Here is a 24,848-nt window from a genome sequence, read left to right as displayed (position 1 = left end):
TTAGCTAAGTGTCACTTGAAGGCCGGTCTCAACAGGCTGATAAGAAAAACAATCGTCTCCCAAGCAGTCTCTTGAAGACTGTGAAAAACATTGAATATATGCCAACGCGGATTCTATATTTAGTGGTGGTTATTTTACCCGACTGCTAAGAAAGAATAAATGCTTGTTAGTAAGCAACCAGAGGACTGACGGCCTTAGGTCCTCTCCGAGGGACTGGTACTGAATTCTCTAAATGTACAGGGGTTAAAGGGATAGTTGAGTTCTGTTGCAGAGGGCGCTACACAAAATAATTTTTTTGTGAGATAATGAAAAACTGAGTGTCAAATTTGAAAGAACATACAATTTAAATGACAAAATCATCTTTGTTTGATCAAATCGGTTCAGAGACGGCTGAAATATCCATAAAATAACGATTTCTAATAATTGTGTACCACAACAAATATTAGATAATTTGAAAAAGGCGTTGAAAAAAATTAAATAGCGCCTTTTACATCGTATTACAGCCAATGCCGATGTTGGCTTTTTGTTGGCCTTTTCGTGTTGGTTATATTACGCACGACCAGCCGGTCCATGTATTGTTATTTTTAATTATATAATTAATTAACGGTCACCGTATTTTTTTGAAAGTGGAGCTGAATTGGTATGATCGTATTGGCTAAATTCCACACATTTTAGGTTCTAAAAGGGCACTAGAAATGTTATAGATAAGAATAAGAGCAATAACCACGCACTTTTAAGGAATGAAAAGCGGTCTGAAAACAGAACTCAACTATCCCTTTAACACTCTTCCATTTGAGATTCATCTTATTTATCTTATGCATATCCACTTTACTTTGCATACATTCACCGAAAAAATGAGAGAGATAATTGAGATTCGTGTATGGAAACATGGTCACCTCATGACAATTGTGAAAAGAAGACAGCTTCAGTGGTTTGGGCATGTAACTAGATGGAAGAATAGCTTGGTAAACATCATCTTGTGAGAGAAAAGAGGGGCAGACCAACTAGGACATGGACTATTAATGAGCAAACAGTTGACGGGAATGTCATTCGAGCAGCAAACTAGAACAGCTGAAGACAGAAAATTATAGAGAACCTGTGTCTCAAGGTCCATTTCATTGTCGCCCCACCGGCCTCCAAGCTATGAGACTAAGGGTACGTTTATGCTCAATTTTGAAGGCAGAATGAGCGATTTGAAACGCTCATCGTAAACGCTCATCGAAATCACAGTTCCACGGAGTACTGTTTATGCTCACTTCTCTGGCTCCTCCAGGCATGATTTTGGCTCTGCAGCTGGATTTGCAAACCTGCTCTGCGCATGCTACGTTGACCCCATTTAAACGCGTTTACAAAATGATTGTGCGTTTATGCTTCCCCAGAATCGCCGATCCAAAACGCATCTTTTTGTGAGATTACGATCGGCGATTACGGTCGCCGTTTTTCGGTGATTCTACAAAAATGAGAAAGGACGCAACCGTGTTTTGAACTAAACGCGTAAGAAATGCCTTATTCTGGCCAGAAAAAGTTGAGCATAAACGTACCCATAGATAGATAATATAGTTAGGGATCAGTCTTCGTCTCGGAGCAGAAATCAATGCTAAAACATGGGGCACCCACCCTTAACAGGGTGATTCGACTCGGGAAATTTGTTCTCTGTGATTATGTAGTGGATTCAACTAGAAATAAAGTTATACCTACATAATTCCTAAACAATTATTGATTCCTTCTGCAGTAAGAGAAAAGGGTCAACATAAACCTGCAACACCGGCATCCAAAACCTTTTATCTAGATGCGATGCTTTTTTTTTCTTCTTTCACTCTGGGTGATTTGTGACAGAATTAAGTCAAAAGTCCAAATCCATACAATGCTCGATTATCTAAATTTATTTCATAGTACACCTTTTTCATACTTCTTTCACAATGTAATCACGTAACTAGCACCCTGCTTTATCCTTGAAGTTTACGTGCAGTTTCAACGACACGAAAAGGCTTTCAAAGATATTAAAAAGCAGTTTTTTAAGTCCTAACCTGTCATTGTCATAGAGCGATCATCTCCTAAATATCTTTGCTCCGGGCCTTGACGATTTAGATAATTGCATCGCAGAGGTGGAACTCCCGGCGATCTAAACTGAATCTATATAATTTTTTACAAGATCAGATCTGGCGACAAATTTCTGTAGATGTTTCGACCGTTCTTTCAGTGTTTCTTGTGTCCTACCCCTGAGGGCGTCATGACATTTATATTTCGTTAACGCTTCTTTTTCCATGACGGACAGGGGAAGGGAGAAGGGGAACGAGAAGAAGAAAAGAACAGAGAAGAAGAGGGAAGACGGTTGAAAGAGAAAGAGAACGTGAGAGAGGAGGGAGAGGGGGCAGAGAAAAAAATATGATTGAATGGGAAATATGTAAATAGAGAGAGAGAGAGAGAGAGAAAGGGGGGAGAGAGGAGAAACACTCGCACACAGAGATAGAAAGTGGATGGGAAGGGGGATACTAAAAATTGATAAGGGAAATAGAGAAAGGGTGGAGATAAACGATGAGAGAGAACGAGAGAAAGTGTGTCAGAGAGAGGGGGTAGAGCGAGAGAGAAAGAGAGAGAGAGAGAACAAGGGGATAGAGAGAGAGAAAAAGAGAGAGAGAGAGCGCGAGGGGGAGAAGGCATATCCTGTTTATTAATGTGTGTGTGTGGGGGGGGGGGGGACTATACCCCGTACGCGTTATTTTTTTCGGCGGCACAGATTGGGGTTAGGTGCGTGTTGAGCCTATGGGAAAGTTTAAGGTTAGGGTTAGGGTTAAATCAAGACCCCTTTAAAAAAAAAGCCACAATCTGTGCAACAGAGGAAAATAACGCACCCCGTACACCCCTAGAACAAGTATCCATGAATTATATTCCGTGCCGACAGCCATGTCTATACAGTCCCCGTCATACCACGATACTCGTATTGTGTTTGTGGCGTCCTGACGTCCTAACGTCCCCTTGAATGGGTTGCCTTAAGTTATTTGGTGACTTTGAAATGCAACACGAGACATTGGGACATGTTTGTGCTTTCAAATGCTGTCATTATCGAATTAGAAATAAAGTTGATTACTTGACAGGCGATTGTTCTGTGAAAGGAACTGGCTAACGGCTATTTGAGAAGGATGGAGTACGTGAGAATCACTTTGTTTTCAATGTTAAGAACTGGTAAAGTTGCAAAGGATAATTCATAATGGAGCATGTACTCTTTTTCCTTCTGATTTTTAAATGTTTGACGAGTAGCAACGTTATTGGACAAGGATTCCTTTTTTGCACGCATGATCTATATATTTCTATTTTGTAAATTTCGATACTAATACTTCCTTATGTGTGTTGCAAAGGCATCACTGATAAGGAATCATGCGGAAAAACAGTAATAAAAACTCATGGTTAATCAAATTGAATTAAATACATTCAAACATGACGAATGTTTTTTGTGTGTTATACCGTTCAATTAAATGTAATTGCTTCTTTGCAATGATTTAGCGAACCTCTTCAGTTGCTCCACGCTTCTGGAACTCCCTCCCTCCTGTTCTTCGCAACACTAACCAGCTAGAAAGTTTTTAAAGCAGGCCTCGAATCCTATCTTTCCGGGCAAACGTGTAGTCCATGAATTACTACTGGAGGAGTGGGCGCCTTTAAATGTTTGAACCAAATAAATGGCGCCATACAAGTGCTGTGGATCATCATCATCATCATCATCATCATACAAAAATGCATTTGATCGAGAGGACTCTTCCCCAGTTCCGAACGCACATGGTGGCACTCTGTGCGTATTCACCCTTAGTCGGCCTTGCCTGGACAATAGCGACAAAACGATATTTCGACAACAGTGCATGGAAAGTCACTTTTAACAGAATCGTAGACTCTTAAATCTACTCGGACAAGTTCAATGACAATACCCTATTGTGTATCCCATGCATATGAGTCATATTCGGATTACGCACTTCGTCACTGTAGTGTTCGCACCTTTCAAAAGGTGAATGGACGAGGATAACTGCACTGTCTTGAGAGGATTTGCGAAATACCTTTTCTTTCGACAGATGTTCAAGGTTTCAATTACAACAATTATCTTCATTGTTTTATATTCCCCTGAATGTCATCATTATAGGCGATGTCTACCCAAAAGGGATACACCTGTTTAGGTACACTTTCAAGGAGGAGCGTAGCGGTTCTGAGGTATCAATATCACTACAGTGGCGTAGAACAGGGAGGGAGGGGGAGGGGCAAAGGGAGATGTACTCCAACTCACATCGTGAACAAGGGACTCAGAGAGAAAAGAAAAGGGGAGTGGAGAGGGGAAAGCAACCTTTTTGCATTTTTATTAATATTTATTATCCTTTTTTTAACAGAGAATTGACTTCATGTTTGGATTATAATCCATAACAAATAATAATCTGCATTCGAATTGATTTGATTTGATTTAATATGATTTCCATTTATTTTCCATATTCTCCATGATCACACATATTCAACTGTTTTGTATGGTCACATAAAACCATACATATAAAAGAGGGGTTGTCATAAGCACAGCTAGAGCTGACGTCATCATCATGAAGAAAAACAATTATACAATAAAATATACAACAATACAAAGTGCAATTCAAAAAAAGAGAGAGAGAGTGTGTAATGAGAGGGGCGAGTTGCATTCAGATAGTATCAAGTAGAACATTATTTTTAAGTCTGTAGATACCAAAAACCTTGACCAATCTCCTGATAACTGAGATCCCATATTCGAATGTGCATTTCACATACATGAACCATGGACCTAGAAAGACGGGTCCCCCATAATACCAGTGTCCTGTTACGCCATTACCTCATGGCAAGCCTCAGTATAGATAATAGACTTATACGAAAGGATGTGCTAGCTAAAAGGGGTTAAGAACGGGTTATTGTAACTGGATCTGTGGGATTTATACGTTTTGAATTCCTTTTAAAATTTCGTCAGCGTTTTTATAAAATGAGGAATCCGTCATATTACTGTACGAAATTCGTCGGTTTATAAAAACGCCGACGAATTGTATATGTATGTATAGTGACGGAAGCAGGAAACGATGCTTGCCTTTTTGCCATTAAAATGCTTTGCGGTCTGCCTCTGTCTCTGTCTGTCTCTCTCTGTCTCTCTCTCCCTCGCTTGCTCTTTTCTCTCTCACATACACACACGCACACGCACACTCGAGTTCAGCGACACCCACTGACCCTTTTCCTTCCACTCTCTCTCTCTTTCTCTCTTTCTCTTTTTTTCTCTCTCTCTCTCTTGACCTTTTATTTCCTTACCATTTTTGCAATGAAACATCATGTTCTGCTAGTACCCTTTAATGATACCTCCCCCTCCTCACTCTCTCTCTCTCTCTCTCTCGCTATCTTTCTCTTGAGTAATTATGACTCCCAATAATTTCCTTTGACACTTGAAATTCAAAAGGAGTGAGGGCAGCAAGAGCAGGATGAGTGGAGAAGGGGAAAACGAGAGAGAGCAAGAGAGTGTGTGTGTGTGTGTGAGTGATACTGTTTGGTGTGTGTGGGTGCGTGTGTGCGTTTGTATGCTTATGTATTTCGAGAGAGAGAGAGAGAGCGAGAGAGAGAAGAGAGAAGAGAGAAGAGAAAGAGGGAGAAGGATGAAAGAGTGCGAGATACAGTAAATGTGTGAGTGTGTGTGTGTGATAAAGAGAGAGAGAGAGAGAGAACGCAGAGTGAGGCTGGTACTTTTACAAAACAAGAAACATTATGTTACTTATACCTCAATTATACGCTTTGTTTCCGTCACTTAATCACAGCGTGCCTTCGGGGGGAAAAAAACCTTTAAATATAATGTTTTTATTATCTCAATTTCCTACAGTTCGCCGTAATTGCTTTTCCATTCCAAAAAAACAAACTCCGTCGAAATGCACACCTACAGTGGAAAAGACTTTCGTTTTCTTAGAACAGTGATAAGTCTTTAACTGTATCAAGATTTTGAGGGTATCGCTTAAAAACCATTTGGAAACATTCTTACCTCAGTTTTTTGGTCACGATATTTTGATAAAATACGCGTATCCAGAGTATTCTCTTCCAAATAAAATGCTTTCTAAAATGGGAAACATGATACAACAGGGGATATGGATAGAAAAAAGACAGAATATAAGCATTTTCTCTGTGTGTAGGCTTATATACTCATCGTAATATTTCGATCTGTTTGAGGGATATATTTGGATTACTTTTTGTTATGTTGTTTAATTTTGGTCATTTTCTTTTCTCTTGACTCAAAATGTTACCGGTGCAATTTTTTAGAAGAAGGTTATTTTACAAAATCAAAATTAGGTACTTTTTCAACTTCTTGTCGATGTTATGTTGTGTCAGGTAGAAGGAGGGACGGTAGAGGCATTCGCCCGGTTGCCCCGTTCCCCTTTTAAAGATAGTTTGACACTGTTTTGTTGAGCAATTTGTTCTGTTTGTCTGTAATATTAATGGCATGAATAGTTTTCCACATATCTCAGACACAGACACAGCCGTCTAGGGAAGACAGCATTCATTAACATAAAATACCGATGTGATGTCTTAATTGTCTAAATTATGATTCCAGGGGCGGATCTAGCTTTTTGCTAAGGGGGGGGGTTGACCAATAATGACGATGCGGAGCATCATCCACGAGCCGCGAAGCGGCGAGCCGATTTTTTTTGGGGTGTTTATTTGAACCCCGTAAGTGATGTTTTCCTGGCATCTATTAACACAATGGAGACCATAAAAAGCAGTGCATGAACACGTCCGTATTACACCCCCATGTATGGTAATTTACCCTGTATGCCAACTTTTTTGCATGATTCAAACATACCTTCCAGTAAAAAAAGATGCGAGACTGGATTGCCGCAACTTCGTTGCCCTGTTTGCTTCCATATTGCTTGTCACTACACTCAGACCAGACTGATAAAAAAGTGAGCAACTTGAACAAGTAATCCAGGAAATGAGCAGCCCAGCTCAGCGTGCGTTGCCAGCTTAAATCTTCACAAAATCCCCACCCAAACGACACTTAAAATATCCCCAAAGTTGCCAAATTTTGACAGAAAATCCCCAAATTCGTTTTTCATAAAACTCAATATTATTTTCATTCCCAAATATTTATTTTTCATCCCCAAAGACTTCAACAATCCCCCAATTTTTTTTTTTTTTTAATGTGGGGATTTTGGGGATGAGAATCGGCAACGCTGGCCTAGCTTGTCACTTCGGCGGTGGCCCGTGTCCTCAAAAAAGCTGATGGGGGGGGGGGGGGCAAGGGACTCTGTGACATTTGTTCGCCCAACCCCCCCCCCCCTCCCCCCAAAAAGAAATAATAATAATAATAATAATATTAATAATAATAATAATAATAATAATAATAATAATAATAATAATAAATGAAATAAATACATAGAAATAGAATAAAATAAAATTACAAGTTTAAAAAAAAAGATAAGATTTAAAAAAATGGTCCCCGGATTTTTTTTTTTTTTTTTTTTTTTTTTTTTTTTGGGGGGGGGGGGGTTGCAACCCCCCCCCCCCCCCCTCTAGATCCGCTTCTGGATTCTCAGCTTATTTGGTGTCAAATGAAAGGTGTTTTGTTTTTTTACCGACATCGCTACCACGGCTGTTATGTATTTTCAATTGTGCCATCTTTCGGTAAAGGCGTACGTCACCTCGCGCACCTCATTAGTTGGTGATGCATTTTGGGACATGGCTGTCGACACATCGGGACATCGGGAGCAGCAGGTGTCATTTTACGTAAATCTGAAGGATCGGTAGAACACCTTGCCTTTATAAGCAAGTTGTCGCGATACTATTAACAATGCTTTAGATTCAATATGTTAATATTGTACAGATATATTGCACCTTCGTATTTGCATTTGTATGTTTAGCGCGCCATGAGCGTAATGCCCGACAGACCCGGTGCGCTTCAGAAGAAGCCATCATTATAATCATTATTGTTATTATTTCGCGGGCCAAAACTACACCATAGCTTATAAGATGATAACAAATCACAGTGATCTTTAAAACAACGATTTCCTCGAAATCAAACTACGCTACCAGGACAAAACATTGGAATAGAGATTTCGATCTATCGTAGCTTGCGATTGGTCGTACACTACCTGTGCAAAAGGGTCCCATGAACTTGTGAACTGAAGACGGAATTAACCGGCACCGACCTGGCAGGTGGCTTGTTGTCAAATCGGTATCATTATGCCCTCTTTCACTGTAAAAGCCTGTAGCTGTAGGCATCTGAAATTAACTCATACCATTCTAAAATCTCAACAGAATAAGCCCAAAGTAATTTATGCCCAACTTTCAAGCCATGTAAAGCGCTTAGAAATATCGTCGATGAAGTAAGCGCTATACAAACGCGGAATATTATTATTACATTGCCGTTAAATGCAAAGTATTCAGACCAGGAAAAAAAAGATTACGCAAGTGCCTTAAAACTCTTTTATTTTGCCGAATAGCGAAGAGGAACTGGTGCTTTAAAAAAAAACAATTCTCTTTTATCATCTGAAACAATTGAAACAGGATAACAGTGATTTTGAGAAAAAAAACACAGTTTGTGTATTTTTAAAAATCTTTCTTCTCATGGATACCCGAAAATATACAGAAAAACAATGCAAACGTACCGAATACGTTGACATTTTTATAGAAACGTTTCGTTTCGTCCCAAGAATGGTATAGTTTCCGTGGCTGGTATTGTTTTAGGGCTCAGAATATATACATACATATATATATATATATATATATATAAAGACTGAGCCAAAGTAGAAATATCGTCAATCGTCCTGGAAGGGTTAAAAAGCTTCTTAGAGTGGCTTCTATATCAACTAACTTTAGTCTCGTTTACTTTATCGATGACGCGATGCCCAAATGTCGATGCCTTGTCAGATGTGGACAATAACAATTCATTTGGGAAATCAGAAATAACGTTGGACAGAAAAGACAAACACTGTCGATGAAACTTAGCTTGATAAAGAGAGGTTGAGAAAAAAGGGTGGGGTGAAAGATATAGATAGAAAGAGAGAGAGAGAGAGAGAGAGAGAGAGATAGGGGAGGGAGAAATAGTGGGGGAGATGAGAAGTAGGGAGGAAGGAGAATATACTTATAAGACTCTGAACGCTATATGTGTATTTGCACTGCTATGCCTATGCATTGACTATGTGAACGTATTTTCTCGATGATTTAATACTCTTAATACACTGGTGGAGAATTGTGTCCATCACAATATGGTAAATATGTTTTTGACGCCGTGATGACATGTTTTATCACACTTCATGGAGTATGTTTCCACATCGTGGTAACTGCGTTGATCTCCGGTATAAAATATTTCGATACGTTTTATTGCTGTAGTGTGAAAACGCTACGACAGTTGGCATGCTTTTAACACACAGCGGTTTTTTAAATTTTATTCGTAATATTTTTAAGGGGAGGGCTTGTGAGAGCTCGGGGTTCTCGCATTTATCTTCTACATGTACCTCATTTTAATTCATTTTATGTAGTCTGGAGCCCCCCCCCCCTCCTCCCCCACCCGCCCTCCAGAACCGCCACTGACCGTAGCTGATCGATTCCTCTAGAAGGATGTCTATGGTTGATTTCCCTCGGGACGGCCGAAGAAAAAAAATCGTGTCATTTTGACAATAAATACAAGCTATTTGTACAGCTGGTGGTTGGAAGATAGTACCTGGGGCAAGGACGCGGACGGGTGACTACCCCTATGGGTGGTGTGTTGATGTGCTGGGGAAAACTTAGTGGTAATTATTAGTTTTATAAGATGATGACGTGGATCCTAATCATACGATTGGTTGAAAGCGTCCACGTGACATGGCGTTTATTTTGCCTAACGCTTAATTTGGATAATGACCGGCCATTATCCAATGGTAAAATCCAATTTTATAAAAACAAATGAAATATAATCTTATAAAAAAAATAGTACACCCCATTTTGTTCGGGCATTAGCAAAATTACCCACAATCTGTAACTTCAAAACAGTCCAAACACTGTGTTAGTCCGTTCCAAATGTACCTCTTGTGGGTAATTCACACTAATGCCCTCAATGCTATATTACTTTCTTTCGTTGCCGCCGGGGCTGTATGTAACGAAGCACATAACAAAATTCAATGCCGAAAAAAATATATAGTTTAAACGTCATCTTGAATTCAGTTTGACGTGTTTGCCTAGAAAATTAAAAAGAAATAATCAAAACAAAATCAACAACAAAAAATAAACAGACTAAAAAATATAGCTGCTTTTATTATAATCAATTTCTTCTTGATAATAAAAACAAAGTCTAAGACCATCTTGAAGTAAACATCTGTTATACCTCTTCCCTTTCTCTCTCTTTTCCCCATCCCTCCCTCCTCTTAGGGTATTCTAAGATAAGCAAATAAATTTGAAGAAAGTCCGAAACATATACGCGTTTCAAAACATCTTGGCGTTTATCATCTCTCAGAAACATGATTCTGGCTCATACGCGTATCAAAACGCACCTTTTTCAGAGTATCTAAAGACGTATGAAAACGTGCTTGCATGTATTATGTTTAGCTTGTGAATAAAGTGTGTGCACCGGTACTCTTCGAATCGATTTTTCCTATGCATTCCATAATTAATTTCGCAATGTCTTGCTCTCTGTCATTTAGAAACGAAGAATCTACGAAGATAATGACAAATGGAAATTTAGACCAAAGGCAATCAGATAGAGATAAAAGAAACTAGTAACTAGACAGATAGACTGATCCGTTGATAGATAGATAAAACGATGAATAGATAACTAAATAGAAAGGTAGATACATAGATAGATAAAGGAGGGGGAAAAGAAGAAGAAGAATATAAAGAATGATGATGATTATCGTGACGATGATGAGAATGATTGCGATGATGAGGATGAGGACGATGGCGATGATGATGATGGCGATGAAAATGATGATTAATAGCATTTATATCACACCATATTCTTGTAAAAATAAAATAAAAAACATACAAAAGTGCAGGCACCTCTATATGAGTCAATATTTTCACATTTGCTGAATTAGGTAAGTTTTAAGGCATGGTTTCGGGGACTATCTAGATAATTTGATAGATGGCTAGATGGTCAGAGAACCATGGAAAACAGACATATACCCAATGGATATAGAACAGATACTCAACAGAAATGTTAAAATCATGAAATACAACAGTTTTTTTTTTTAATCGAGGAAAAAGATTCGTAGGGCTATGGTAAAAATTGTTTCATTTGTTTTGTTGATACCATGTTTACGTTTCCCCAAACAAAATCATGTTTGTGGTAAATCGAAATGAAATATTAAACTTTCATCGTATTGACAGTTTCCTTTCCTTAATCTGGCCAGAAACCGCGAAAACAGCCCTATTTCAACTCCCATCTTCCCGCTGTATATACTTGTTAATTCAATGAACAATCCTGCAGTATATCCCTTGTGGGTTTTTAAGGTCTCGTGACAATTTCCAAGAAATTATACGGTAGTTTCTAGGCCTACCCTTCTAATGTTTTGTGTACACGTCGCATATTGATGTACTTAAAGATTTAAGCTGTTCCAAAAGTGGATTACCTAGGAAATGTCAACATTCCTTTTGTTTAATATGAGATTTTGCAACGTTTATGTGAGGTTTTGCAGCCATTAATGATGATAATTTGGTTTTATTTACCCAGGGTAGCCACGTCAGTATAAATACTGGTCTTTTTGTGGGCCTTGAAAGTGCCAGGCACCCATTTACCGTGTTTACACGAGGTTGGTGAGTGGCAAATGCGGATTATTTTTTTGACTAAAGGCGGTATTGGCAGCCTCGGATTCGAACCCTCAACCCACGGATTGAGAGTCAAGTGAGTGAACCATTACGCCACGACACCTCCATAAATCTTCAGGAGTTGGAATGTGTTTAAAATTGTGGGGGCATCGCCCAAAAGGGCACTTTAAATGATACCATATACCATCACCCCTGATCAAGAACCGAAATTATTTTAACAACTTGATTATTGCTTTATCTTCTTTATGATTTACTTTAATTAGGTACGGATACATAATCATTTGCTTATTTCACTTTTTCCATTCAATTGGGTGGAGGGGGGGGGGTGCAACTCTTCCCACTTCCATATATATATATATATATATATATATTACTTCTTGCATATCTTTCTTTCTAGCGTCATTTATGTTCTCGGTGGCAAAATATTGTCGATCTGGGATATAAAGCAAATAATCACCTCCTTTACTTGAGTGGACAAACTTTCCTCGCCTCGCCGATCCCGGGGGCTATACCATACTAGTCGGTTCCGGTAATTATTTGCCGACTATCTCATAAAATTGTAATTCCAATTTCATTTCCGTTACCTTAGCTGACTATTACCCTTAATGACATCCTAGAATATGGATGCAATTTTAGTACCCATGGTAACCAATATTTAATGGGCAATCGAGCCTGCATCTTCCCGTCATAACCGTGATAACTCGAGACTGAATTGACCTTTCTGAGAATTACATCACACCCCGGAGTAGTGTAAATATTTATTAAAACGTTAGTGAAAGGCGAAATATAGGACACAGCATCGGGAAAAGCACAACAGGGGAAAGAAATCAATTTGTTATGATGAAAATGATGGTGATGATGAAAGCAACAATGTGTGCGCGTTTGTGTGTGTATGTGTGTGTGCGTGTGTGTGTGTGTTTGTGTATGTCTATTTTGTATAGACTATTTGCTAACTCAAGTAAGGCTGTCGTAAAATTGATAGGATTCGTACTCCATTTTTTAAAAAGAGATGTAAACTGATAACTCGAATAAGAGCAGTAGCGATTCTAAGAGGATGGGAAGTGGGAGGGGGGGGGGGTTAAAGCCACCCATTTCTATCAGTTATTGAATGTATTGACATAAAATAAGCATACATTTTGTTGAAGCATAAAGACTAAAATATTCTGGATTTCGTAAATTATATTGAAAGATTGTTTTCTGCTCTTTCAAACAAAGACATTTCCTTGTATTGCACACACCCACATACACAGACACGCGCGCGCGCGCGCACGCACTCACACACACACACACACACAAAAAAAAAATCAGGTTCACATCTACATTATTTTACAATATGTTTTGAAATTCTTATGCGGAATGTCATATCATGAAAGAGCTGGTGGGTGAAACACGAGAAAAATATTCTTGTATATATATCTTCTTCTAAGAGATCCATTAATTAACAATTCTTAATATTTCTGCTTCATGCTCATTCCCCATCTTCCTAAATGATGATCAAATGCAGTATTAGAGCTCCCCTTATTTCCATTTAGATTGTAATTTCAACTCCTACTTGAAAAAACATAAATTTGGCTGTTCATCACAAGCAAGCTTTAAGAGGAAAAACTATACGCCGCTGGAATGCTGTATATTGTATATTTTTGTATATTTTTATGTTTAATGGTGCTGCCTGTCAAGCGTATGAATGTATCCAGTAGATTTAGATTTACTTCACATTGTTGTTGTTTATTTTTGTTTGTAAGTTTGTGTACTTTAATATAGTTTTTCTTCTCCATGCGCCTCGAACACATTAGTCATGTGGAGTTGGCGCATTAATACTCTATATTGTTATTATTATTATTAATTTTATTTGATGTTTACATGACTAATCCTGTATTTTAACCATCATGATTTATTTTACCTTGTAAATGACCCGCAATTCAGCTTCGGTTGCTAGAACGTCATGTGAATAAACCCTTATTGAATTGAATTGAATTGAATATACTTTCTCGATACGCTGATTGTCAAGATCTTTGTAAGACATGGACTCATTCTTCGACTCCTGGTTATACACAGCATAGAGGAACAAGTGAAACGCATTATTCAAAATTGGGAATGGTTGTGAAAGTTATTTAAATGATTACAATGTTGGCCTAGAGTTTAAGGGAAAATCGGTGAAGGTCATAATCAACTGTAACGATTTGTGACAGGGAAAGTCAAGTTTCTTTTATCACCGAGGCATGATTATTCTCCCCCACTTTGGACATTGAAATTATCTACATATTTTCCCTTTTTTTTCTTCTTCAAACGCAGCATCTTTCTTCCTCGACGAGAACTTGATTGACCTTTAACCCCTGACCCCAAGGCACCAGGAGGATACTGGGATTACTTCGAGGGAGGAACATGGAGGCCCTAACGGTACCACCTTTGCCCCCTATGCCACCGATGGGGAGGAAGAGGATCACAACAAGGGGCGGGGTCCCGCAATTGACCACCAAAAGCTCGACAGATCTACTCCCGATCGAAATGCGACTGGGGACAAGTAAAGATGCTGTAAGTTTGATTTAATGTTTTCATTTCTATTAGGCCTACTATTACTGGATTTTATCTAGGTCTATCTTCTGAGTGACGCTTATCTCACCTTCTATTTTCTAGCTGGTAGTTTTCAACGTCATGCATTTTGCCAGTGTGCTGTGCCAAAGGGCTAAATATTTCACTATTCCTAAGGACTTCATTTTATTTTATGTCGTTGCATTTAATTTCATTTTATTTAATTTAATTTTATTTCATTTTATTTTCCTTTCTTTTCATTTCATTTTATTTCGATTTATTTCATTTCTTTTCATTTCATGATTCATACTTGATTCGCACTCCTTTTCTGGTCATTACAGCAAAAACACTAACTAACCTCGGCTGCACCTTATATATAAAAAATGGAAGGAGGAAGAAGGCAAGAAGAAGAAGGAGAAGGAGAAAAGAGGGGATAGAGAAGTAGAAAGTTAGCTCGATTTGCGTAAAACGATGATATCTGGGTTAACTAAACACAACCATTGCCTGTATCCTAGAGTGTATAGATGTATATATCGCTTCTATTATTGGGAAAAGATCGCCAGAAGAAGAGGAATGAGAAGGAGAAGGAGAAAGTTATCTCGCTTTGCGATAAACGATGAAATCAGGGCGTAAACTAAACACACCTATCGCCCGACTATCCTCGGGTGTATAGGTGTATATATCGCTTTTATTATTGAAAATAGATCGCCAGATTCCCCACTTTAGATTTATGTGGATCACATTATAATAACGATCTATCAACCTGGCTTATTATGCAACTAAGTCACTGACAAGCGAGGTTAGGAGATTGCATAATGGAATATAAAACCGTTATAACGAACAGGTTTTGACAGTAACAAATTGTTTATCAATATGGATTGCTAAAGAAAAGGTGATGGTAATTTGATTTGCATTTAAAGACATACTAGCGAGACTTTTCATATTCATTTCTTCACAAATCGTTCACACCGGGCTTGCTTGGAAGGGGAAAAATATCGTTGTTGGCATGGTCGGTGTTCAATAAATTTGACCCCTTTTTGTTAGAAATAAAAATGGCGTTCTTAACCAACTCAACGAAATGTCAAAGGGTGAGATGGGGTGGGGTGGGGTGGGGTCGGGGTGTAGTTTGTCCGCAAAACTTCTCCCCCGTCTCATGGTCTCGCTTTCTCTCTCTCTTTCAAAATATGCAACCCCTACCTCTTTCTGAAATTTTTAAATCGGCAATCGAGTTGTTTTTGTTTTAAAGATATCACTTGTTGACGATTAACAAATTTGAACGCGCCCCGAGCAATACGAAGGTACACCAATTTCTCGACGATGAGCATGCGCATTAAGTTCGCGATTGCAACGCGGTATAGGATATTGGTACCCAGTAGACTCCGCTCGGGGCGTTCGCAGCGAAATAAATCCTCACCCATCATTCATGGAGTCGAAATTAAATATTGAGGGATTAATATTTTGACAGCCACCAGAGTCGGGTTATGCTAAATCCCGAGGGATGGGTTTCTGTTGATAGCTTGGGTTCCTATAGGCGATTACGGATGGAAATCAAACTAAGGCCGACACTATAACTCAATTGGTTAAAGTGGTGTCACAGTTGGGAAAAAGGTCACGATAATCAAATATAGGCAGAGAGAGTGAGAGAGTGAGAGAGAGAGAGAGTGGGGAGAGTAGGAGAAGAGAGAGAGAGAGAGAGAGAGAGAGAGAGAGAGTGGGGGAGAGTAGGAGAAGAGAGAGAGAGAGAGAGAGAGAGAGTGGGGGAGAGTAGGAGAAGAGAGTGAGAGAGAGAGAGTGGGGGAGAGTAGGAGAAGAGAGTGAGAGAGAGAGAGAGAGAGTGGGGAGAGTAGGAGAAGAGAGAGAGAGAGAGAGAGTGGGGGAGAGTAGGAGAAGAGAGTGAGAGAGAGAGAGTGGGGGAGAGTAGGAGAAGAGAGAGAGAGAGAGAGAGAGAGAGAGAGTGGGGGAGAGTAGGAGAAGAGAGAGAGAGAGAGAGAGAGTGGGGGAGAGTAGGAGAAGAGAGTGAGAGAGAGAGAGTGGGGGAGAGTAGGAGAAGAGAGTGAGAGAGAGAGAGTGGGGGAGAGTAGGAGAAGAGAGAGAGAGAGAGAGAGAGAGAGTGGGGGAGAGTAGGAGAAGAGAGAGAGAGAGAGAGAGAGAGTGGGGGAGAGTAGGAGAAGAGAGTGAGAGAGAGAGAGTGGGGAGAGTAGGAGAAGAGAGTGAGAGAGAGAGAGAGTGGGGGAGAGTAGGAGAAGAGAGAGAGAGAGAGAGAGAGAGAAAGAAAGAAAGAAAGAAAGAGGGGAGTATAGGTAAGAAAGACAGAGGGAGAGTGAGGGAGAGAATGCTACATGCACGACAGCATGGTGGGTGATTGAAAACAAGAGGAGAGAAAATTAGGAAAGAGAAGAATAAGATGACGAAAAAATAACCAAGTCAGATGGAGAAGGGAAACAAATGTAATAGAGATAGGGATAGGGAAAGTAGGAAATAGATCAGAGGAACGAGCCACAATGAACGAGACAAAGAAAGAGAAAGGGAGAGGGAGAGAGCAAGATGGACAGAAAGAAAGAAAGAGAGAGAGAGAGATAAGGAGGGGTGGGGTCAGTGATCCTAAAATCTAAAAGATTCGATGATTTGAAATCCTTCTTCATCTGTCGCTATATAACTTAGTCTACACATCTAGCAAAGATACACATCTAGCAAAGATACACATGCTTATCTTTGTTAGATATGGAGTTAGTCGAAATGTTTTTGGATCTAGGTGTAATTTATAAACCAACTCTTTACAAATTGTATATCTAAGACCCTCTTTACAACCCATATGTAAAGGTTTCGAGGTATAGGGGTTCATTAACTTGACTCTCAATCCAGGGGTTGAGGGTTCGAACCCCTGACCGGTAGGTCTACTGAATAACGTCAATTGGCAAGACTTCCACACTTCCCAATACCCCGCATGGTGTCAATGGTTACCTGACAATTGCTGGGATAATAGTAATTGAAGTGCCCTCTAGAAGAACAGCATTGATTCTAAGAGCAAAGACAAACTGCATGTTGCCATTATTTTAACATGTTTAGTTTTTATGAAACAATAATATACAACTTGCGTGTAGAGTGGCTAGCAGAAGGGCTTTAGCAAGTGCGCATGCCATAAAGCAAACGTTATGGTTACTTGCTTCTATAAACACTAAGAAATAAGGGTACGATTCTGCTTCAATTATATAGCAGAACACTCTGCTACAATAGCAGCACCCTCTGCCAAATACGCGTAGGTGGATGAAAATCTTTACCCAATAATTGCACCCTTATTTGTTTATTGTGTAGGGTTTTGAGTGCTCTATGCATGTTCTATAATCTTTAAACAGGAAAAGGATTCTCTCTTCATTTAAATACAAATTTGAAAAAATGAAAATGGAAGGTAACTACCTAATCCGAGTAGTTTCGTATCAAATAAGCACATACGTTCCCCCCTTCTTTTTGTTAAGTTTCGGGAATTTTAAAGCTAACCATCTTCTGCTTAATGCAATAAGGCGCACCCATGTTTATCAGGACAACACGCCCTTCTGCATGCCGCACTGCGGGGCGAGGGTGATTAGTAGAGTGGTCACAGCTTGATCTCATCTTCAATCTATCATTGATGAGGAGGTTGCCATGGTGATCACGCACTGATTGTCCTCCTCTTCACCTCTACGTCACGCATCGTTTCACCCGGGGTGCGGATCCGGGATATTTTGGGAAAGGGGGGGGGGGGCACAATTCTTAAAATATACGCGATTATAGAGGCAGTGTTTTTTCTTTCACAATAATTACGTTAAGCTTTCGGTAACCCTATATTCTAGGCAACGGTGCCGATATCTATTTTGTTGGTAAAGAGCATCCAATCAAATCAATTTCACAATTTGCTTCGCAATAAGCGTTGACGTGGGTGGTTAAGAGAATAAATGAACATGAACCTGGAAAGCTGGTGCTTTAGACGAAAAAATGCATCGACACTATTCTTTGACTTCAGCCGTCCATATGGTGTCACCGAAATAATAATCGTGAAGGCTTTCTCATTGACCAGGAAACCTACAGAGTAAATGTACAATTTTTCTTGTATGCGTGTGTGGATGCGTGTGCGAGTATGCTGACAATGGCAAATTTAGTTTTGTTAAAAGGGCGGGGGAAGGGGACAGTCTGCTATGATTGTGGTGCAACCCTCTAGATCTGCCATTTGTTTAACCTTTCTCTCTCTCTTACGGGAGTCTGTTTTTCCCACTGACCTATTTCTAGCAGGAAAGATATCTGTTTTGGGCTAAGTAATCATCCCTAACGCGAGAAAAACATCGTTTAAATAGGACATTGCGAATTTAAAACTATTATTATGTAGGCTATGACGCACAATCTTCCTTTTTGTCTCGCCTGCGTAGCAAAAAGTGAGACATAGGCGCCGCTTTTTCGGTGACGGCGGCGACGGCGACGGCGACGGCGGCGTCAACATCAAAAACTTAACCTAAGGTTAAGTTTTTGAATTTTTGATATAATTTTTAAAGTTTAGGTTCTTAGTCAATGAAACTTTGACCATAGGGTAATCAAGTATCCCCAATCATGTGAGTAGAATTTCAGATCACAAAGTCAAGGTCAAAGGTCATTTCAGGTCAACAGACTTGGACTATGTTGTAGCAACATCATTGAAAACTTAACCTAAGGTTAAGTTTTTGAATTTTTGATATAATTTTGAAAGTATAAGTTCTTAGTCAATGAAACTTAGACTATAGGGTTATCAAGTCTCCCCAATCATGTGAGTAGAATTTCAGGTCACTAAGTTAAGGTCAAATGTCATTTAAGGTCAACAAACTTAGACTTTGTTGTTGTATCAACATCAAGATTTTCAAAATGCTTCTTCTTCGTTATTTTTCAACCGATTTTGATTCTGATTGTTTCATATCATAGGGCTAGGAGGGGGATTTAAAATTTCTACACAGAATCGTGAAATTCATTATCTATGCTAATTCATGCAAATTTATTCGAAATCACAAAAATGCTTAATCGGGAGTGCCAGGAGGGTCAAATCTGACTGACATGAGCGCTATACAAGAACCCACTATTATTATTATTATTTCTTCTCTTTCATTTCTCGACCGATTTTGATTTGGTTTGCTTTATCTGGTAGAGCTAATTTTGGTACACTAATCTTATACACCAGATATTGAAATTGTTCTCAATTAATTAATTATGGTAATTTATGCAAATTGATTCCAAAATAACAAAAATTGCTTCTTCTCCCTCATTTCTTGACCGATTTTGATTTGATTTGCCTTATCTGGTAGAGCTAAATTTGGAACACTAAACTTCTACACAGAATTTTGAGATTTTGCTCCATTGATTAATTATGGTAATTTATGCAAATTTATTCCAAAAATCACAAAAAATGCTTCTTCTCCTTGATATTTCGACCGATTTTGATTTGGTTTGCTTTATATCGTAGAGCTAAATTTGGAACACTAAACTTCTACACAGAATTTTGAGATTTTGCTCATTGATTATTTATGGTACTTTATGCAAATGAAATGAAATTATGTCCCTTCCAGGGCATCAAATTTTTATTTTTTGACCAGTTCAAAAGTGTACCACATAAAATTTACGATATTTGTTGTTGCGAGACGCGGATGAGCGCTACGTCATTGACGTTCTGGTTTATCATATTGAATTGCGTTATGCAGGCGAGACCGCCGAGAGCGTTTCCCTTGTTTTTCTTCTTCCATTTTCATGCGAAATTTATAATAGAAAGATAGATAGATAAATGGTTTATTTATTGATTTAAAAATTAAACAAAACAAAACAAACATCGTTGGGGCAAAGCCGACTTGAGATCACTTTACAATTACAGATTGCATGTAAACAAAGGTCATTAGCATTGACAAAAATAACATAGAACAAATTATAATCAACAATGCTAGAGTTCGTACCAAAAAGGGTAATTTGCATTGACAAACAACACATAGCCTAGTCATCAACAAATTACCTTTAATTTGTAATTTATTATCTCAATTTGTTTTGTATTAAACTTATAATAACATTTGATTCGATATGTTCTTTTGACAATGTTGATAAATATCTTATAAGCAATTTTAATATAGTATATATTGTCTCCTCTTCGATATGATATAGGGATTGGAATTGTGATGGAAGTCATACACACACACGCGCGCGCACACACACATCACCATCCTGGCTAGCTGTATAGACAGGAAAGTCCGGGGGGGGGGGGGTGTTTCACAAAGATCCTAAGTTGAACTTATCTCTAAGTTGGACTTAACAATTATGGAAAGCCATTAGCATCTATGAAAATATTTTGTAAAAGTTATTTTAAAAGGCATAAAATGTTGATTTAAATCATTAACATTTTCTGTTATCAAGGAGATTTCATAATCTTGATGTGGAATTTATGAAGAAAAAAAATTTATGAAAAAATACTTGAATTTTGCTTTTCAATATATTTTAGTTTAAGGCTACAAATGGCTATCCATAACTTTTAAGTCCAACTTAGAGTTAAGTTCGACTTAGGATCTTTGTGAAACACCCCCCTGCTTTCATGCTCAAAGCAGTCAAGGAATTCATGTATCTACAGGTAGTACTCATTTAAAACCTCGTTGGAGGAACTATTATCATAATCGGTGTAATTATTAGGTCCTGTCATTATTGGTGTTATTGTTTTAATTATTATGATTACTAATAATTAAAACAATAACACCAATAAGGACAGGACCTAATAATTACACCGATTATGATAATAGTTCCTCCATACCGAGGTTTTAAATGGGTACAACAATTATTACAATTGTTATTATCATTATTATCAACATCAATCAACATCATCATCATCATCATCATCATCATCATCATCATCTTCATCTTTTCTAAGCACGTTTAATAACTATATAATAGATTCTACATTTTTTGTTTGCTTTTTCTTTCACCTTCCTGCAATTTCTAGCAACCGGCGGCTATCGTCAAACAGCGCCAAGTCCTACGCCTGGAGGTGCCCGGTGAACCGACCCGCAGGAAATCGTCCACGGACATAGAACACCAGCGACGGGCTGCAGAACTGCACTTCGAATCAACGTCTCTGGTGGAGGGCGGTATTTACATCAGATGTACGGTAAATATTGCTTCTCAGAATAAGGATGGCAATAATAAAGAAAAAATAGATTCATAATTTTAAAAGTGAGAATAGTAAAGAAAATGAAAGAAAGAATAAGAAAATGGAATAAAATAAGATTTAAAGATAATATATATTTAAATAAAATGTATTGAAGTGAATTGTAATGGAATGAAATGAATGAAATAGAGTGAAATAAAATGAAATGAAATGAAATAAAATATAATAAAAATAAAATAGAATGATTTGGAATAGAATAGAACAGAATTGATGAATATAGTAAAAAAGAATGAAGTCACGTGCCCACAATCAGCCAATCATTTTACTATGATATAAGTCATCTTTTATATAATGTATATACTATTTTATGAAGATGGTATGATAATGATCTCTATCTCTTTGTCTGTTGTAGTTGAATGACATGGAGACGTTTGCCCAACTGAGTACATCCGTTTTAAAAAGCGGGGTCCCCACGGAAAAGGCTAAACTACACGGGTATATAATCTGTAATTCTTTTCCACCATTGTTAATTTTCATGCTACAAGGCGGTTGATGTTTCTTTGAAGCCAAAAGCTAGAGCGTTAACTCAAATATTATCACAGAGTTAATGGCCTTCTGGCTCCAATCACACATAGGTCTCTTTCTATATCCCTCAATTCTTCTTCATCTACATGCATTCTCATCTTTCTAGCTCTCGCCCATCCCTGGTTTACTTCGAATCATCGGGTCTACGTGTCAGGTCGGGTCGCTTGATCGCGTCACACGACCTTTCGTGAAACAAAACCGGAAGATGACGCGACCTTTCGTCGATTTGCCGTAGGGTTTTCACAAAGTTCCGGGTAAATGGGACCAGACTATTTGTAGATAAGAGGGGTTTATATCACAAACATTACCCCCGACATTACGTGAATAAAGCGTCATGTTTTAAAAGGTCGCGTAACGTACGCGACCAACCGACCCGACGCGATGACCAGATGAATCGAAGTAAGCCCCCATTCCTAGATCTTTCCCTCTTCCATCTCGTTGTCCTTTCCTTGGAAACACTAAACAAACTTCATGATTACCTTTATTTATCAATACATTTTAATTCTCATATTTTTAGCAAACACTCTCACATTCTACAGCTATCCGTATATGACACGCTGTGGAACTAGACAAATGGGTGGAGCAGTGGTTTGTCTCGCGTGTACTTTTTTGGGTGTGAAAACCGGTTTTACAAAAAGAAAAAGAAAATGAAGATTTTTTAAATTTAAGAAAAGGAAAAAAAGAAAATTTTGAAGCATTAGTGGTATATTTTGGTGCTTTAATATCTATAGTGCCTGTATTTCAAAATGTAAATTTACACGTCATCAGTATGTGTATAATTAGGCACATGTATGTATTATTCTACATAATAATATAACTATAATGTTCATAATATCGTTTTTTACGGCCTATCGTTAATTTGCTTTCTTCACTCCGCCCCTTCCATCTCTCTCTCCTCTTATCTATATATCTACTTCTCTCTCCCTCTCTTTCTCTCCTCTATCAATGTACTTCCCTCTCTCTCTCTCTCCTTCTCTCTCTCTCTCTCTCTCTCTCTCTCTCTCTCCAGGGTATCTCGAAGCTTACAAACGAACAGCAACGGTAGACAAACAGCAGCCTTGCGTCTCGGGCCAATGCTCCTCCAAACACCGTTCGAAATTACTGAAAATACCGGTGAGAATTCATTCATTATAACGTTGAGGATTGTAATCATGTACATGCAACATGAACAAGTGGAACGTGGCAACAGTAGTAGTAGAAGTAGTAGTAGTCAGGCGCGTACGCAGGAGGGGGGGGGGGTTGAACCCCCCTCCCTTTTGGTATTTTTATGTGTATAAACCCCCCTAAAAAAAACCAACCCCCCCCCCCCTTTGGTTTTTTTTTTTTTTTTTTTTTTTTTTAATAATAAAAAAAAAATCCCATGGCTGACCTAAAAATGGTGACCTTACCCCCCCCCCCCCCCAACGGAGCAAAATGTCAAATTTTCAAATTTCGAGACCAAAAAAAAAAATGCCCTCTTACCCCCCCCCCCCCCCCCCCCCCCCCCCCCCCCCCCCCCCCCGCTTATTCAGCGGCTGGCTGAGTCGATGCGAAATTTTCGGCCTGATTTAAAAATGTTAAACCCCCCCCCCCCCCCCCCATACGCGCCTGGTAGTAGAAGTAGTAGTATTAGTAGTACTTGTAGTAGTAGTAGTAGAAGAAGTTGTTGTCATCGTCGAAATATTATTAGTAATAAAGTAGTAGTAATAGTAGAGTTAATATAGTAGTGGAGGTAGTCGTAGTAGTATAATGTGGTGGTATAATGTGGTGGTAATGATGATGATGATGCCTGGTGGTGGTGGTGGTTGTGGTGGTGGTGGTGATGGTGGTGATGATGATGATGATGATGATGATGGTGATTATGATGATGGCGGTGGTGGTGGTTGTGGTGGTGGTTGTGATGGTGGTTGTGGTGTTAGTGATGATGGTGGTGATGGTGGTGGTGTCAGTAGTCTCAACATCTGTACCACTCTCATTATTCAATTCTCACATCTTTTAATACAGATGCAAAAGCTTTGCCTATTATTGGAATAGATGTCTTAAGGAGATGCAGGGTAAGTTCTTTTGTTACTTATTTTTTAAACATTTTTTTCTTGACCACGATTCATATTCAAGACCTTTTTAAAATGTATTTTTGGTTTTTACTAAGTTAGGGAGGGGGTACACAATTCCCCCAAAATGCAATAAATATATGAAAAAAAGTTGGCACATTGTAACGAATAAACACAATCAAAGAGACTTTAAAAAGTCAACAGCAATTTCAATTGCTTTTTCCACCACCTTTATAAATTTATATTTTGGAAGTCGTTGTGATCGTGTTTACAATTCATTCAAAATTTCAAACAAGAAAAAAAAAAAAAAAAAAAAAAGGACAAAAAGATATCACTTATTTCAAATAAATTTCTTCTCACATATAAATCTTGTATATTTCAGGTACCGTATCCAAAATTTTAACTAAACAAGAACAGACTAAGGAAATATATTTCTGACTTGGTTAACCTAAACATTGTTATTTTTTCCCCAGGGAGTGGAGCAAGTGCAGTATCATGCGCGGATTAGCAATTGAATCCAATGACTGGGGTAATAACAATTAACATGTAAAAAGCACTTAGAAACGTATTATTAAGCGCTATACAAATGCGACTATTATTAATATTATTACTTTTCTTTTTCATTTATGCAACGAACAGTGTGTGATCGACTTGGACCGGTCCATTTTAAGAGTGGGTGGAGCTCTCGGCGGATCCATTCCCCTCCTTTCAGAAGATGATGTTTTCCACGATTCCAGATTGGTACGGTCCATGTCATCATTGATCTGACGTACAAGACGGACGCGTCGGACGATACCATCTTGTCAAATGGGGGT

The 24,848-nt window shown here is 38.6% G+C and overlaps 1 protein-coding gene across 1 annotated transcript; it reads left to right on the top strand.

Moving 5' to 3' along the window:
- The first annotated feature begins 14,056 nt into the window (after window positions 1-14,056).
- Window positions 14,057-24,848, top strand: LOC105445794. Its single transcript, XM_030989004.1, has 6 exons — window positions 14,057-14,292; window positions 21,254-21,418; window positions 21,831-21,913; window positions 23,013-23,116; window positions 23,987-24,036; window positions 24,673-24,848. Exons 1-6 carry the CDS (start codon window positions 14,143-14,145, stop codon window positions 24,799-24,801), a joined length of 681 nt encoding a protein of 226 aa, XP_030844864.1. The 5' UTR covers window positions 14,057-14,142; the 3' UTR covers window positions 24,802-24,848.

The sequence above is a fragment of the Strongylocentrotus purpuratus genome, unplaced genomic scaffold (assembly GCF_000002235.5).
Source record: "Strongylocentrotus purpuratus isolate Spur 01 unplaced genomic scaffold, Spur_5.0 spur5_scaffold_18, whole genome shotgun sequence".
Taxonomy (NCBI): Eukaryota; Metazoa; Echinodermata; class Echinoidea; order Camarodonta; family Strongylocentrotidae; genus Strongylocentrotus; species Strongylocentrotus purpuratus.
The sequence above is the reverse complement of the archived record's forward strand: the minus strand, read 5'-3'. Positions and strand labels throughout refer to the sequence as shown.

Excerpts from the sequence above, each read along its gene's own strand:
- LOC105445794 (XM_030989004.1), top strand. The coding sequence starts at position 14,143 with ATGGAGGCCCTAACGGTACCACCTTTGCCCCCTATGCCACCGATGGGG. Across the intron at positions 21,419-21,830 it reads GTATTTACATCAGATGTACG|TTGAATGACATGGAGACGTT; the intron begins GTAAATATTGCT and ends TGTCTGTTGTAG. Across the intron at positions 24,037-24,672 it reads ATGTCTTAAGGAGATGCAGG|TGTGTGATCGACTTGGACCG; the intron begins GTAAGTTCTTTT and ends TGCAACGAACAG.